At 36.4% G+C, this 17,618-nt stretch overlaps 2 protein-coding genes and 1 long non-coding RNA gene across 3 annotated transcripts in view; 1 reads left to right on the plus strand and 2 right to left on the minus strand.

The window, feature by feature from the left end:
• The window catches only part of zgc:92242, a 36,357-nt gene that overhangs the window by 16,396 nt on the left and 2,343 nt on the right, over positions 1–17,618 (minus strand). The window contains exons 2-3 of the mRNA NM_001002626.1: positions 14,588–14,949; positions 509–656 (exon numbers count right to left, since the gene is read on the minus strand). Of these exons, the coding sequence (NP_001002626.1) occupies positions 509–656; positions 14,588–14,768 (329 nt within the window). The 5' untranslated portion in view covers positions 14,769–14,949. The remainder of the gene's footprint in view (positions 1–508; positions 657–14,587; positions 14,950–17,618) is intronic.
• Positions 1–17,618, plus strand: part of psd2 (pleckstrin and Sec7 domain containing 2) — a 186,567-nt gene that overhangs the window by 7,919 nt on the left and 161,030 nt on the right. The window lies entirely within an intron of this gene.
• LOC141377685 (uncharacterized) lies at positions 6,856–12,575 on the minus strand. Its single transcript, XR_012390216.1, has 2 exons — positions 10,254–12,575; positions 6,856–9,717 (listed from the first exon to the last, which is right to left on the minus strand). It is a non-coding gene; the product is annotated as an uncharacterized lncRNA (long non-coding RNA).

Genomic DNA, 17,618 nt, shown 5'->3' on the forward strand with positions numbered 1-17,618 from the left:
TAGGTAAATAGAATAAAGCAAAGACATACTAAATAGACAATATCTCATGATTTTTCTGGAGAGTCTAACTGTGATCAGGTGCAGAGAATAATGAAATTTGAATAAATTCCACTATAGAAGAGCTGTCCAAACTCGGTCCTGGAGATCAAACTTTGCAGGACACCGGCCCTCCAGGATCGAGTTTGGACACTTGTACGATATAGTCTTCTTCATTTGAAAGATTTAATACAATTAAGTTTTTGCTAAAACTACAAATGTTATCACTTCTAATACACAGATGATTTAAATTCACTGAAAAGTTATAGTGACCAATCTTAAAAACAAAATCTTGCGACTAATAAAATAGGTTTATTAATACTTTCTATGTGTGAACACACAGTTAGTTGACATATTGTTGCAAGCTTTTAGCGAGTATAATGTCTAAAGAGGACTGTTAACGTGAAGTGTAAATGTGCATTGCACTGCCTACTTTATGATTACTGGATTACTTGATAGGATGTTGTTATACCTGTTTATGTTGTTGCCGTTGGCTGTTGTGTTATTTCTCAGCTCAGACAGGATGAGTTTTGGAGATTCGAGCACATCTGATTCTCCAATAATACACACGTGCACGTCGCCGTCTCTGCCCAGCAGCCAGCTCACATTTTTACACGGGCCTGTGGACAACAATAAACATGTCAAGAAAATCAATGCTATAAAACTTTGAATAAATGAGCAACACCGAAATAATGAAGTTACAAAGACAAAAGGATGGATATTCAGTTGCTTTATGAACACAGTAAAATGGACATTTTTTACACTTTAAAAAGAGATCAGTTGACTTTACTTAGAAAAAAAATTGTAAACCTGTTGACTTAAATTTATTAAAGTCTATGTCAAGACTTATTTCAGTATGCTGATGTCATTCTAACTGAAGCAGAATATTGAGTAGGGGCGGGGCTTTTTTTTTACGCATCATTCCGTCATAGCAAACCATCGGCACCTGCCTTGCACGTAGTCGTTCATATTTCTGCATACTGCTTGTGTTGCTCTGCAATAACACTTTCGAAACCCTAGCTGGCAGTAAATTTTTATGATCCTCTATGTCGGGTTACGTGGGTAACTATTGTGGGTGTTTTGTTTTTTTCTGAATGCTACCTTGATGTACAAGTAGCTAAAACTCGCTCATTCTGAGGGGGGAAAAAGCGGACATGCAAGAACTTTATTAATAAGGTAAATGCAAAGCAACTGATTTCATCTGGAGCGCCTTTACAGAACTTGACACTTGCTCCAACAAGTTCACGCGGCTCACCCCCGCCCACACTCAACAGCGATACCAAGCCGACCAATCTCAGAGCTTACGATATGCGTCATTGCGACTTGTAGTTACATTTTTTGAGAGGTGCGCCAGCTTTGGCGACATTCGGGCTATGTGAACGCACCTAGGCTGCGCCTTGACGTCACCGTCACTGCTTTAGCCACAATATTCTTAATCACGCCACTCTTACTGTTAAGGCTAATTTATACTTCTGCGCTAAGCATAGAATATTGCAGCTAAATCCGTCAAACTGTGAAGGACACCGCTCCAAACATAGAAGCAAATAAAATCTAGACTTTGATTAAAGATTACCAGAACAATCAATATCCAGTTGCCTAGTGGTTAAGTGTGCTGGCACAAGTTCATTTCTCGGCTAGAGGTCCTATGGTGACCCTTCCCCTCTCTCTGCTCCCAATACTTTCTTGTCTGTCCTCCACTATCCTATCCCAATAAAAGGTAAACCCCCCCTAAAAAAAGATTACCAGAGCAAACATTATTATTTTTTTTTTTGTGGATTAACCGGGATGGATTAATTTAATCTAAAGAATAAATATGCGCGCTAGCAAAAAACAAAGCATAGCAAGTTTTGATTTAGCATGGACTTTAAGTAGCCTAAATGAACTATGTCCATAAGAATTAATTTAACTTAACAATTCCAAATTACAACAGACTGTCTTATTTTTTTTAACTGTCAAATGATCTTTTTTAAGCTAGCAGTTTTCTCACGTTTTAAATGACACCTATTTTACATATTTTACAAGATGTAAAGTGTCTCCAGAATGTGTCTATAAAGTTTCAGATCAAATGACCTATCAGACAATATATTATAGCCTCCAGAAGTCTGAATACATTGCAGCTGTTTTGTAGCCTGTGGCTTTAAATGCAAATGAGCTGCTTCTCCCTGCCCACCGTTCCCATATGTGTGTATGCGTCTAATCATGCGTTACATCAGATAAACAGCAGTCAGTGATAGAGACACTTGGATGAAGCTGAAGTACAGCTCAAAAGTTAAAAATACCAAGTAAGTTTATTTCATGTATGTGTGGTGGTGTTTATTCAAGCTATTCTGAAATGCTAAAAATGATGAGTCTCACTCAAATGCCGTTTGAATACACATATATTAGCGTTTACTGACACCCTGTGGCCTTGGTGATTACAGCAGTTAAGGATTACATAGGAATTTTACTGTCTTTATTACAAACATGCTGTTATAAAAAGATTTTAAACTTATAAAATTTATAAAAATCACAGAGAGTTTTAACAAATATTTAAATCCCATTTTGTTTGCCCCCCCAAAAATTCTGTGAACCATTGTAGACATGTTATTATAGAAACAGGGTGCCTGTCAATCAGTTCAGTTGGCGGGGAAAACCGCACTCCTACTTCAAGTCGCGGTAGGCCTCAAGATCACTGGGATTTTTCTATTTTAACATCAGGAAATGTAAAAAAAGAGACTTGTTGTGTTTTTATTACTTCAATATGACCGTGGACACACTATACCTATACACACAGTTCTGTTCAAACAGCTTACAAAAGATGATTTTCATCATAGGTGCAAGAAAGAATATTGCTCCATCGACGGCTTTGTGAATTGTATTCTGCTGCATTATTTCTATTCGCAAATGTAAACCAGCAGCTTTCTACAGACATTAGACTGCGTGTTGACCTCTCGATCTCCATTATTCAGCTGTGCAGTTTGTTGTTTTCACCGACAGAGGGCGCCATTACATTGAGGTAAACTGATCCTTTGGGCACCTGCGCTTCAGAAGTGTGTTAATGTCATTCAGTGCGTGGATATCACTGCCAGCGTTCATCAGGCTTGTATTATCGCCTTACAGACACTCGCGCCAGCCCACAAAAACCCCATCTCTTTCCCAGTCACCCTCATCATTATTTCAGTGTGATTTAACCTTCTCAGATTACACGCAATGTTTGAAGGCATGAAATGAAGTGTGATCAACTGATATGTGGCGCTTACGCAATAAGCGCACAAGGAGGATCATTGTACGGATCATAGGAGGCCTTAGCTAAATAATCTAAAAAGTACATCATAATACCACATGAGAATTAGAGAGAAAGAGATTTCCCTGTGGAACATTTTGTATTTAAATAGTTTTTTTTTTTTTTTTTGTGCATGCTTGAACAGAAAACCCAACACCCCTCGGGGTTGGGTAAAGAACCGGTTCTCCAGGTCTACCCAAGCCATATGAGGCAGATCAGATGACTTCACATCCATTCAGGAATGAATTTATACGATGTTTCTGTTAGAAATCTTAGAAATGTTCAGTATGTGTAGTTGAAACTACTAAAGTTGCATCATATAAAGCGGGCACACATTTTTATGAGGTGTTTAGTTACGATCTTGAGTTGTTTGTATGTTTGTGTAATGCTTGTTAAGTAACAGCGTTCACCCATGGATGCCACTTGACATTACCAGTTGATCATATAACAACACCACGATGATGGATGTTTTGATTAGGGGTGTTTCTCAAAGCACTATGACCCCGCTTGAGCAGCCCAGGGCTTAATACAGCCAGAGAGATTAGAGCTACACCTGGAAAAGGAATGCTACAGCTGAGCTTTTCTATTATGTAATGAAATAAAAGACAATAAGCCCTCCAAAATTTGGATTTACATCATCTCAGAGAGGGCAGCACAGTGGCGTAGTGGGTAGCACAGTCGCCTCACAGCAAGAAGGTTGCTGGTTTAAGTCTTGGCTGGGTCAGTTAGCATTTCTGTGTGGAGTTTGCATGTTCTCCCTTTGTTGGCGTGGGTTTCCTCTGGCGTAGTGGGTAGCACAGTCGCCTCGAAGCAAGAAGGTTGCTGGTTTAAGTCTTGGCTGGGTCAGTTAGCATTTCTGTGTGGAGTTTGCATGTTCTCCCTGTGTTGGCGTGGGTTTCCTCTGGCGTAGTGGGTAGCACAGTCGCCTCACAGCAAGAAGGTTGCTGGTTTAAGTCTTTGCTGGGTCAGTTAGCATTTCTGTGTGGAGTTTGCATGTTCTCCCCGTGTTGGCGTGGGTTTCCTCTGGGTGCTCCGGTTTCTCAACACAATCTCACGGCAATTCGTACAATTTAGGACAATTTGCTCATCCCGCAATGACAGTTGGGTTTGGGGGTGGTGTTGTGTGCCTCCTTTTTAAAATCATACAATTTCGTACGACTGAACTCATACAAATTCGTACGAATTAGTCACTAAAATGGCAAAACGTAAAATGCTTACGTTTTCTCGCAAGATCAGGCTTTGTTTCCCCCACAGTGCAGTCATGCGGCATATGTGAATTGGAATAAGCTAACTTGGCTGTAGTGTATGAGTGTGAATGTGAGAGTGTATGGGTGTTTCCCAGTACTGAATTGTGTCTAAAATGGCATCCAGTGCATAAAACATATGCTGGAATAGTTGACGGGTCATTCTGCTGTGGTGACCCCTGATAAATAAAGACCTAAGCCGAAGGAAAATAAATGAAATGAATGTTTCTTCCAATAACACACATTACAGCTGTGTAAATGCAAGCACATGCTTGTTAATAGCTTGATCAAAAGTTCTGATTTGAGAAACCACTGAATTTCCATGGAGGAAATTGTTTAAAGAGTTTATGGGTGATTTAAAGTGTCACTAGAGTAGACTTTAAATGGGTTGTTGACATGCAATGTCACTGTCACACATGACAAAAAATCAATATCACTGAAAAAAGTGTTGCATGCAGAACTGTTGCAAACAATTTATTTGTGTTGAATTTAAACAAACAAATTAAGTTTAATAATGTTCAACTTAATTTGTTTGTTTAAATTCAACACAAATAAATTGTTTACATACTCTATACACAAAAAAATGAGTAAATCCAAGGAATCATCTTTGAACAAATTTTTTCAGTGTAATTAGAATTGTCATTGTTTAAAATCCAGTAAATGCTTTATTGTTTCTTTGTTTTCCATGGACCTTTTGTTTTACAAACTGCTGTTATTACATTTGTAAAATCATTAATAAAAACATCAGGTCTATTTTTACAAGTGGCTGGATATTTTTCCATCCATATACAGTAAAAGTCTGAATTATTCACCCCCCTTTTAATTTTTTTTTCTTTTTTAAATATTTTCCAAATGATGTTTAACAGAGCAAGGAAAAGTCAGTATGTCTGATAATATTTTTTCTTCTGGAGAAAGTTTTACTTGTTTTATTTCGGCTAGAATAAAAGCAGTTTTTAATTTTTTAAACACCATTTTAAGCTATTTTTTTCGACAGTGTACAGAGCAAACCATCATTATACAATAACTTGCCTAATTACCCTAACCTGCCTAGTTAACCTAATTAACCTAGTTAAGCCTTTAAATGTCACTTTAAGCTGTTTAGAAGTGTCTTGAAAAATATCTAGTCAAATATTATTTACTGTCATCATGACAAAGATAAAATAAATCAGTTATTAGAAATTAGTTATTAAAACAATTATGTTTAGAAATGTGTTGAATAAAATCTGCTCTCTGTTAAACAGAAATTGGGAAAAAAATTAACTGGCTAATAATTCTGACTTCCTTTGTAAATCACTCTTAAGCTCTCTGTATATTGTACCTTATTAAGAATAGGTTTTCTGCCTTTTTGCTATGTCTCACCATAGGATGTCCAGTTCAGGAATAAAAAAAAACAAACAATGAAAAAATGTTAGTGGCTCCTTATATTTTCTCAAACATCAGACTTCAAACGACATAAATGTTTCTATTAAAAATAAAATAATTACTGACTATTTGTCAACTAGCCCATATGCTAATATTGACATACATTAATATGTATAATCCATTATTCATCAAATACAATCCTGAAATCTGACATCACATCCTGTTGCTCATATATTCGCTGACGCAAATTAGATGTCTTAAGTAATTCCACTGGCTTAAATCTAGTCTGACCACACCTCAAAGCCTCCATTTCTTTTCCAATTAGTCGCACGAACATATTAAAACAGGTCTCATTGGTGATTTCTGTCTTCACTGGGCATCGAAAGCATCTCGGGTACAAAGTTCCAAAAACAGCTCTTAGTTTTGTGTGTTTATGTACAGAAACAACTGCCAACAGAAACTTCATTCGTATTTATCTGACGTAGAGCTCACACACAGTATCAACCCACTGAAACCAGACACAAAGTGCTGAGCGAGAGAAAGAGAAAGAGAGACAGCTGCGTTTCACAATGCTGCCATTGACTTGAACTGTGAACCCTGTCAGTTGTGCGTCCGTGGAGACCAAATCAAAAGAGTACAGAGAGAGATTTAACTGTGTTCATGTCAAACCGAAGTAAATGAATGGGAGACGCACTGCAGGACTGTGACACGGCAACTCTCTTTTTGTCCAAGAGCTAAAAAACACATCACAAAAGGCCTTGTGTCACATGTGGCCCATGTGATTTGGTGCTGAAAAACAGAAGCCGGCAGAGAATACCAGCGCTATTGATAGGAACGCTTTATGAGAACGTTGACGTCCCCAAGCCAATGTACAAGCTAACGTCAATTCCTGTTTGGTTGGATTCCATTGTCATGAACTTGTACTGAATGTTTTTTTTTTTTTTTCACTTCAGAGGAACTCGGGTTCAGGTTCTCACACATGTTATGTGTTTTGAAATTCCATATTTACAGCATGTTACATAAACTCATTGTCGTGGTTTAAAAAGAAATGTTATATAGTGACAGATAGAGTGGATTAAACTGAAACGACAGCAATCGAATGCATTTACAAAGCTTGTAGCTGAAGCTGATTACCAGCACTTGTCCATACACTGTTAAAAATATATGTAAATCAGCAGATTCACGTATTTTGTTGTTCATGTTTTCATTTTTTACTGTTTAATTATGCTTTTGAATTGCAATATGGGATCTTGATCTTTTTTTCAACAACTTTTAATCTCGAAAAGTTAGAAAAAGTGACTTTTATGAACATGTCTAATACTTTAAAGTGATATATTATCTGGGGTGGTGTTGTAAATTAAGGGACAAAAATAGTAATTAACTGCCAGTAAATTTGATGTTATTTTACAGACTTATTTATTTATATATTATTTCTTATACACTACCTGACAAAAGTCTTGTCGCCTATCCAAGTTTTAGAACAATAAATAATAACTTGACTTCTAGTTGATCATTTGGTATCAGAAGTGGCTTATATGAAAGGAAAAGGTCTAGATTCTAGACTCTAGATCTAAATAAAATACGAACATACCTTGATTTTTAATTATTTAATTAGGACAGTAAGGTTTTTGCTTAGACAAAAGTTTTGTCATCTAACAGAAATAATCTAAAGTATAGAATATAAAGTCATGGTGCAGTGGAAAAAGATTTAATAATGCGTATGACTCCCATGAGCTTGGACGACTGCATCCATACAACTCTGCAATGACTCAAATAACTTTTTAATAAAGTCATCTGGAACGGTGAAGAAAGTGTTCTTGCAGGACTCCCAGAGTTTATCAAGATTATTTGGATTCATCTTCAATGCCTCCTCCATCTCACCCCAGAGATGCTCAATAATGTTTATATCTGGTGACTGGGCAGGCCAATCCTGGAGCACCTTGACCTTCCTTGCTTTCAGGAACTTTGATGTGAAGGCTGAAGTATGAGAAGGAGCCATATCCTGCTGAAGAATTTGCCCTCTCCTGTGGTTTGTAATGTAATGGGCAGCACAAATGTCTTTATACCTCAGGCTGTTGATGTTGCCATCCACTCTGCAAATCTCTGGCACATGTATGTAACCCCAAACCAAACTTGACTGATTTCTGTGGGAATCTTGGGTTCATGTGGCTTCCAATAGGTCTTCTGCAGTATTTGTGATGATTGTTATACAGTTCATCTGATAATTTATTAGAAAAATCTACCTTCTGACACTTTTCCAAATGATCAACTAGAAGTCGAGTTATTATTTGATGCTCTTAAAACTGGGATTGCTGACAAGACTTTTGTCAGGTAGTATACATTATATTATTTCAAGCTACTAAAATGTCAATAAAAATCACTTATTAAACTGTTAAACTGTAGAGTTGAATTTTCAACATCAAAAGTTGACAGAGCAGATGCCAACATCTCATAATGCAATTCACAACCGTAAATAAATAGAAAACTCTTGTGAATAACAAACTACGTAAATTGTTATTCATTCATTAATTTTCTTGTTGACTTAGTCCCTTTATTAATCCAGGGTCGCCACAGCGGAATGAACCACCAACTTATCCAGCAGGTTTTAATGCAGCAGATGCTCTTCCAGCCGCAACCCATCTCTGGGAAACACACATATTCACACACACACTTATACACTACGGACAATTTAGCCTACCCAATTCACCTGTACCGCATGTCTTTGGACTGTGGGGGAAACCGGAGCACCCGGAGGAAACCCACGCAAAGGCAGGAAGAACATGCAAACTCCACACAGAAACGCCAACTGAGCCGAGGTTCGAACCAGCAACCCAGCAACCTTCTTGCTGTGAGGCGACAGCACTACCTAATGCACCACTGCCTGATATTTTTTACTGTGTTGGGCCTTTTATAAATTACAAAAGCTACACTAAAATGGATACACTAGACATGAAACTACAAAGTTGTTGGTTTAGGAAGGTTTAGTCACAGGTTTAGTAAAAAATGATTATAATTTACAATGAATTTTAATCAGTCCTGCAATGAATTCCAAAATGTAACACCTTTAACTGAGAGAACACTCTGAGCAAATGATGATTTGCAATATATAACTTCTCTCTCTGGTGGATCTGCTTTCTTGGAATTTCTCAAAAAATTTGCATAAAGTCATCGAGGCAATTATTAAAAAAAAAAACTTTAGATAATGAAAAAAAGACAAAATGAGCTGAATTTACTTCTTAATTACTTCGGATCTGACAATGATGACATCATTTGCTTTCCGTCTAATTGTTTTCAAAGCTCTATTGTAGAGATTCAAACTGATTAAATATGGAGGGATTTCTCTGAGACCAAATAGGCAATTCATACACCATATGACAATATTCATTTATTCATTTTGTTTCGGCTCAGTCTCTGTTTCAGAGATTGCCACAGCGGAATGAACCTCCAACTATTCCAGCATATGTTTAACACAGTGGTTGCCCTTCCAGCCGCAACCCAGTACTGGGAAACACCCATACAATCACATACTACAGAAAATTTAGCCTACCCAATTCAGCGCATGTCTTTGTATTCTGGGGGAAACCGGAGCACCCAGAGGAAACCTACACGAACATGGGGAGAACATGCAACCTCCACACAGAAATGCCACCTGGCCCAGCCGGGGCTCAAACAAGTGACCTTCTTGCTGTGAGGCGACAGTGCTAACCATTGAGCCACCGTGCTACCCTATAAGACAATACCATAGAATTAAAAGAAAAAAGCATGCTCATACGTTAAACAATTTTGACATTTTATTTGCCTTAGAGTTAAAGGCTGATTTATACTTCTGCGTCAAACACCGGCGTATGCTACGGCGCTGACGCATAGCCCTTTGCCGTGGCCGTCGCCGTCACTGACGTGCACCTCTCAAAAAATGTAACTACACGTCGCAACGACGCGTAGCGTAAGCTCTGTGATTGGTCGGCTTGGTAGCGCTGACGAGTCTGGGGGGGACCGAGAGCCGCGCGAATGGCGCGAGCGATTGTTTACAAGTGTGGAGTCCCGTGAAGGAGCTCTGGATGGAAAGTTTTGTTTTGTGTTTACCTCATAGTTAAAGTTGTTGCACGTCCGCCGGTTCCTGCCTCAAAATGAGCAAGTTTGAGTCACTTGTACATCCAGGAATTGTTTAGGAAAACCAAAACAGAAGTAAAAAAACTCGACACAGAGGAACATTTACACCTCACTGCCAACTAGCGTTTCGGAAGTGTTAATGCAGACTAACAGAGACAGCGCGCAGAAGTATAAATGCACAGCTGCGCGCGTTGCCTGCGCCGTGAGTTACGCCGGTCACTTGACGCAGAAGTATAAACCAGGCTTTTGTTGGAGTGCAGTAAGTGCATTATTCTGTGCTTCTGAATGGCTGTACTTAAATTACTCTCGTGCTTCGTCTGGTGCAAACAGCCAAATTGCTTATCACTGCGAATTTCATCACGTAGTGTGTTGTTAGGACAAAGGGTTACAAAGTGACCTGCTCATCTAATGCTATGTTCGTAATATTTATATAATTTGCTAATTAATAACCACCTCATGTGGAACTCTGAATCTGCGTCTCTTTTTGGAGTCTGCTACTGTCCACCGTAGGTCATGCACGCACACTTTGAGAGTCTTACTGACTCAAAAAATGAAATATGAGGTTTTCCACCAAGGCAACCCGTGGTGCTGAAAAATAATTGGCTAAACTGGCATTGGGCGGGTTAAATGAACCAAAACAAAAACAGCCATTTTGGCAAGTAACGCACATTTTTAAAGCAGTATATCTGACCTGCATTGTTTTTCAGATAAACAAGAATGTTCACTTAGCATGTTTCTTAAATATCTGCAAACATAATATGGTATTTTATGCTTTACAAGAGACAAAATACATACATACAGCACCCTTATCATTATAAACAATGACACCTTGTGTTCACTGCTTTTTAAATATGAAACAAACCACAACAGATATTGTTGTGATATATTATACTCTTTTTTTTAATTATAACATTAAAATGTTATGGTTTATGGTACAAAATGCGTTTTTCAGATGCAGGAAAACTGCTCCAACTTTGAGTCCATTCTCAAGTGATTGCATAATGTTTTCTAATAATAAGCTAGTAGCTGTTTGTGTTGAATGGTTTTGTCTTTCCACATACTGACATTTTTAACATTTTTGGCTTCTGTTCCTTGCTCTCACTCTCTCTTTCTCTCTCTCTTTTTAAATCTCAGTTCCACGTTGCTCTATTTTTACATCTGGTCTGCTTCATGAGAACATTCCAGGCCCGAATCTCTAATAAAGCACATCCTCAGGCATTAAAGTGTTAGAAAGACATGAAATGTTTAGAGGAATTTATGGCAGGCGGGCCCCTGTGCTATCAAAGGGATCCCCCCCCAAATAAAAGGCTCAACTACTTGCGTATGCTGATGCGATGGAGATAAACAGTAATCTATTGCAGAGAGATTTGCATGTGAGAACTCTGTTGTGGTGCAAAGTCAGGATTGAAAAGCTGGAATGTTGGCTCAGGTTTTGGCCCTAAAGCTGAAGGATGTCTCTGTGCTTGTAATAATGCGGCTATTTCAGGACGTTTCATTTGCTTTCGTCTTAAAAATATGTGCTTGCCTTTAAATGTTGTTATTACATGTTGTGCTAGTATTGGTTACATCAGTGAGGGTGTGTTTTGAGTTCATTGTGTACATCTTTCGTGCAGTACTTGCATAAAAGGGCGAGAAGAGATTTAATAAAACTGAATCATTTGTTGATTGGATGCGTTCACACTGTAAAAAAACATGTTAAAAAAAGGGCTATGCAAGTATTTAAATGACAAAACCGTTTAAATATTTGGAATCAGTATTCTAAAAAAATGCTGAAACCCAAATATGGTTTTCAGTAATCTTTTAATTATTTTTTTAACAGTTGGGTTTGTCCATTCCTTCATTCATTTTCCTTCGGCTTAGTCCCTTATAGATCAGTGATCGCCACAGCTGAATGAACTTATAACTATTCCAGCATATGTTTCACACGGCGGATGTCCTTCCAGCCACAACCCAGTACTGGGAAACACCAATACACACTCATTTACACACAATATGGCCAACTTCATTCATTCAGTTTCTTTTCGGCTTAATCCCTTTATTAATCTGGGGTCGCCACAGCAGAATGAACCACCAACTTATACAGCATATGTTTTATGCAGCGGGTGCCCTTCCATGCCGCCGGGTTTTTACATGTTTGACCTAAAATTTGTTTAAAGAATCTAACATGGTTTAAAGTTTTGAAAGAGTGTAAAATGAATGTTATTGTATAACTTTTCATTTAACTACTGGATATAATAATTTTATGTGCTTAATGGTTGCGTTTAGAATATGGGTTAGGTTTAGGGTTAGCTGCTTGTTATTATTATGCATAATTAAATGTAATCGTTTACTAGTTAGTGTGTGTAACAGAAATCTTAAAAATAAAATGTTACAGAAATGAAAACTTTTGCTCAGTGACACTAAAGGTATTTCTATTAAAAAGTTGTTTAAGACATTTATTTCAGTATAATAATGCACCTGGCGGCACGGTGGCTCATTGGTTAGCACTAGTTTGACAACAGAAGCATAAAAATATTTCTGAAATATTTGTTTATAAAGTTGTAGAAAAATAGGATTTGGCTGTGTAAATGGGAATTATACACATTTAAAAGGTTGAGAATGAAACTGTTTTGATGTCTTATATATGCTAATTAGTGCATTACATCATCTAGTGATATTTCAGACAGGCTTTAGCTGTACTATTACAGCAATATTACATTACATTATGTTACATGATTAAATAAACCAATCCTCAAAATGAAACGCTGTACATTTACAAAATGCTAAAAACACCTGTCTTAATGTACCCTGATCAGTAATAAATTAAAAACAGAACACACTTTTAGACTACTATTATTAAAATAAATATCATTATTTGAGGAAAATAACAGTATAATGCAAAATATTTAAAAGGATAATTCAGTTTTGTAACAACAAAATGACAACCCAAGTGCTGATTTTGGTTATATAAAGAGATTGTCAAGCTCTTTAAAGAGCCCAAAGTTTCTGAGACTTTTATTTCAGTATGTTGATCCACTTCCAGCTGAAATGGAATATTAAGTTGGGGGCGGGGCTTTCTTTTTGCACAATCAAGATGGGCATAGACATACATACAGTTATTAGCCCCTTTGAATTATTAAATTTTTTTTGTAAATATTTCCCAAATGATGTTTAGCAAAGCAAGGAAATTTTCACAGTATGTCTGATAAGGTTTTTTCTTCTGGAGAAAGTCTTATTTGTTTTATTTCGACTAGACTAAAAACAGATTTAAAATTTTTTAAAAAACATTTTAGGGACAATATTATTAGCCCCTTTAAGCTCTATTTTGTTCAATAGTCTACAGTACAAACCATCGTTAAACAATAACTTGTTTAATTACCCTAACCTGCCTAGTTAACCTAATTAACCTAGTTAAGTGTTTAAATGTTACTTTAAGCTGTATAGAAGTGTCTTGAAAAATATCTAGTAAGATATCTAACTCACAATATAATACTAACTCACAATATTAAGTTATTGTGAGTTAGTAAGGCCTAGAATTATTTGTATTTTTTATTTTTATATATTTATTTTATATTTTATTTTTTGTTTTTGTACTTCTAAGTAGTTTGATTATGCTTTTCATATTTTTTGTAAACCTCTGGCATTGTTTTGTATGTGTCGTTCTTGCATTAAAAAAAAAAGAGAGAAATCTTCGCAAACCGCATGAAACCAACCAAAACCACCAGCTAAAGATTTCAGTTAAGAATGAAGAATGGGCATGGTTAAGAATATTGTGGCTGAACCTGTCAAACTGTCGTCAATAAAGAAGGATTACCACTCCAAATGTGAAAACAAATGCTCGAATTTGATTGAAGATTACCAAAATAAACTTTGTTTTTCAGTGGATTAACGTGCACTGAGGAATCACTCACCTAAAGAATAAATATCTTCGCTAGCAGAATAAACATCGTAAATTTTTATATCATACAAACATTAATATCTGCGTGTAAAAGGCAGTGTATCACCAGCCTGATCTCACGAGGAAAAGTAACTATCTTACGTTTTATCAGTTTAGTAGCTAATATGAATTCTAATGAGTTTAGTCGTATGAATGTGTGGTTTAAAAAGGAGGCGTGGCACCAGAACCCACCCCTAAACCCAATCATCATTGGGGGATAAGCAAATCATACCACATGTAAATTGTACAAATAAGATCTTACAAATTCATACGAATTGGCCACTAAGAAGTTACGAATTGCCATGAGATTGTGTTGGTATCTCCAAACATATTGTTCAAGAACTTTCCACAAGGGTCAAGTTCAACTACTAATACTATCTCCAAACATATTGTTCAAGAACTTTCCACAAGGGTCAAGTTCAACTACTAAAATGCGTCATTGGAACAAAATGAAAATAATCTGCTTCATATTCTCAATAAATACCCCGCTTTGAAGTCTAGTTATGAACACACAATAGGATTGAAAGCAAACACCTTGACCTGACTGAAAAATACAAAAGCCTCTGACTGTTCTGTAATCAGTCTTTGTCTCCTCCTGATGCCATCAGAATGACAGACGTGGCAGTATTCTTAGAAAGGGTGTGAGCGCGTTCATACCTTTCTTTTTCCGGAGCTTTTCCTTTTTGATCTCCCCCTTGCTCTCCTGCTCCTCCCGCTCCTTCCAGCGCCGGACTTGCTCCTCTCTCATTTTGAAGAACAGGATCTTCTTCTGCTCTTCATTCAAGGCTTCTAGTACATCAGGGTCAATGTACATGTCGGCCAGGATTTGCTGCAGCATGCTGCTTGTTTGTATGTGTGTGTTGTAGGTTTCTGAAAAAATGTGCTGATGAAAATCTTTCTCTGCTCCTTTTTGGAATTCTTATCGCCCTTTCTTCACACAAAAGCCCTTTCTATCTTGTTGGCATTGGCATTTTAGATCCTGCTGGTTCTGTCCCACACTGTGGCCATGTGAATCCAGTCTGGAAGAAGGAGAAGGAGAAAAAGAGGATTTATTTCTGTTTCTGTTGCCTTTTTTTTTTTTTTTTGCTCAGTCACCTTATATGGCCGTCTACTTTATATCTCTGCGTTTATTCATCCGGATTTTACTCGTAAAACTACAAAGCTTCCCACTCTAATTTCCTCTTTCTGGAGGAAGTGAGCAGTTTTATTGCTCTTTTTAAGCTTATTGAGGCTTAATGAAGCTCCTGTTTTGTTTCGAGTGGTTTTTTCTTCACTGTAAAAATGTGACAAAACGAACGTAATGGCGACAAATATTTTTATGTTAATTTAACTTAAATTTGATTAAGTTAATCAGGTTTTTGTTTGCACTTTATTTTAATGTACTCTTCTTATAATTAATAAACCATTAATTAACCTTTAGCTCATGCTTATTATTACATTAATAATATTATTTATAATTATTAATTATAATTATTATTACGTTATTTAGTATTATTAATTAGCTAAAAAGTAATGTGTAAAGTAAGTAATTACAAATACTCAAATTACTGTAATTAGTTACTTCTTCTCAGGAATTGTAATTTACTGAGTAGTTTTAAAAATGTGTACTTTTACTCTCACTTGAGTACATTTTTAGTGCAGTATCTGTACTTTTACTCCACTACTTTCCTTCAACCTGCAGTCACTACTTTATTTTTTCTTGTCTATGGGGATTAGAAAAATCAGTCCTGTGATTCCTGTTCAATCAAATCACACAAAGAAGGTAAATCGCTTCATAATGAACTACCTCAAGACATGGGCGAATTGTAAATGCAGCAAACTGTTTGGAAGCATTAAAAGTGTCCAAGAAGATGTCCAAAATCTTTACACGCGTTGACCCAGAGGCTGTTTAGATGCATGTCACTGACGAGAAGATGACAGATGTTTACTGTATGGGGACCGAAATGGCCTTAAACACCCAACAAGCACAAGACATCAACATGACGTCAGATTGACGTTGTACCCCAATGTCGTGGGGACGTTGCATTTTGTTTGGTATTCACTATGATCTTCTATGTAAAGCTGCTTTGACACAATTTACATTGTAAAAGTGCTATACAAATAAAGAGGAATTTAATTGAAATAAAAATCAGGTTGACGTCAGAACTCAATGTCAGACCAACTTCAATGTCCAAAAAACCAAGCAAATATCAATGTCTAATGATGTCACAGCTTGAAGTTGTGTGAACGTTACCACTATGACATCTATCAGATGTTGGATTTTGGTTGCCATACCTGATGAATAAATATCAGTATTTGACATCAATATGATGTTGGTTTAAGATGTTGGCTTGACGTTGGATTTTGGTCACTTTCTAACAACCTAAAATCAACCAAATATCAATATTGTTATTAGACATCAAAATAGCGTTATCCTTAGATGCTGGCTAGACACTGAATTTTGGTCACTTGACATTACAACCTAAATCTAACCTAATATCAACGTCCTATGACGATGTGTGCCTGCTGGGCAATAACTAAATGCACTACAGAATGTTACGTTTACACACATCCACAAATTACATGTAAATGCATCAGCTTTTCACAGCTTAGTCCTCACTACTCACTTCTCTTGAGTACTTTTAAAAGGGCTACTTTTACTCATACTTTGAGTAATATTTACAGCAGACACTTTTACTCTAATTGCACTACATTTTTAGGCAAGTAATGGTACTTTTACTTGAGTATGATTTTTCAGTACTCTTTCCACCACTGATTAATAGGTAGTTGGGTTTAGGTATTGGGTAGGATTAGGAAATAAGATTTTGGACTTTATGTGTACTAATAAACAACCAGTATTTTATGAATAGACAGGTAATTAAAAAAAGTGATTACAGTTTGTAGAATTATAAAAAAAATATGTCAAATTACAGTTCAGACAAACTTAAATTAACAGGTTTACTTACTTTAGTTTTAAGTAAAGTCAAGCTATTGCTTTTAGGGCAATGGGTTTACTCACTAATAGTGAGAATTGGTGCCGATTCAATTTTACCATATTAACTTAATATTTTTAGTTAGTTTGATTGATTTTAAGCTGAGAGTACTACACTGTAGAACCCAACAGTCAACTTCATTGAATGAAATGAGTGTAGTTGGCTTCTACTTATATAAAAAGAGTTTTGAACTCTTAAGGTTAATTAAATACCTCATTACTTCAACTTAAACGGAGTAAGTTCACAGTACTCATATAGAATAGTTTTTTAACTCAAATGGTTTGTTGGTTTCCTCAAATGGTTTGAGTTACCTGAACTTGTTGGGTTTTACAGTGTAGAAAGGTTAATTTGATCTAACTAGAAAGTTTGAGACAGGAAAAATTATTTTACAGGAAGACATTTAAAAAGACATTTATTTTGACTCACAGAAATGAAAAATCTTAATTTAAATGTCTTAGATTTTTGGTTGTTAAACTACGAATAATACATTTTCTCTAAATCAACTTCTCAGCCTCAATTAAAACAAAATATATTAAATACAGAAATTATTTTCATTTAGTTTTTAAATGGAACAATGCTTTCAACTACTGACAAAACGTATCTGAACAAAACAAAACATGTGCTATTTTGCTGTTTATTTAGACAACAAGCAATCTTTTATGGGGGTTGAGAATGTAAACTTCTGAAGCTATAACTTATACTACGACTGTATTAGT

This window comes from Danio rerio, chromosome 14 (assembly GCF_049306965.1).
Source record: "Danio rerio strain Tuebingen ecotype United States chromosome 14, GRCz12tu, whole genome shotgun sequence".
Lineage (NCBI taxonomy): Eukaryota > Metazoa > Chordata > Actinopteri > Cypriniformes > Danionidae > Danio > Danio rerio.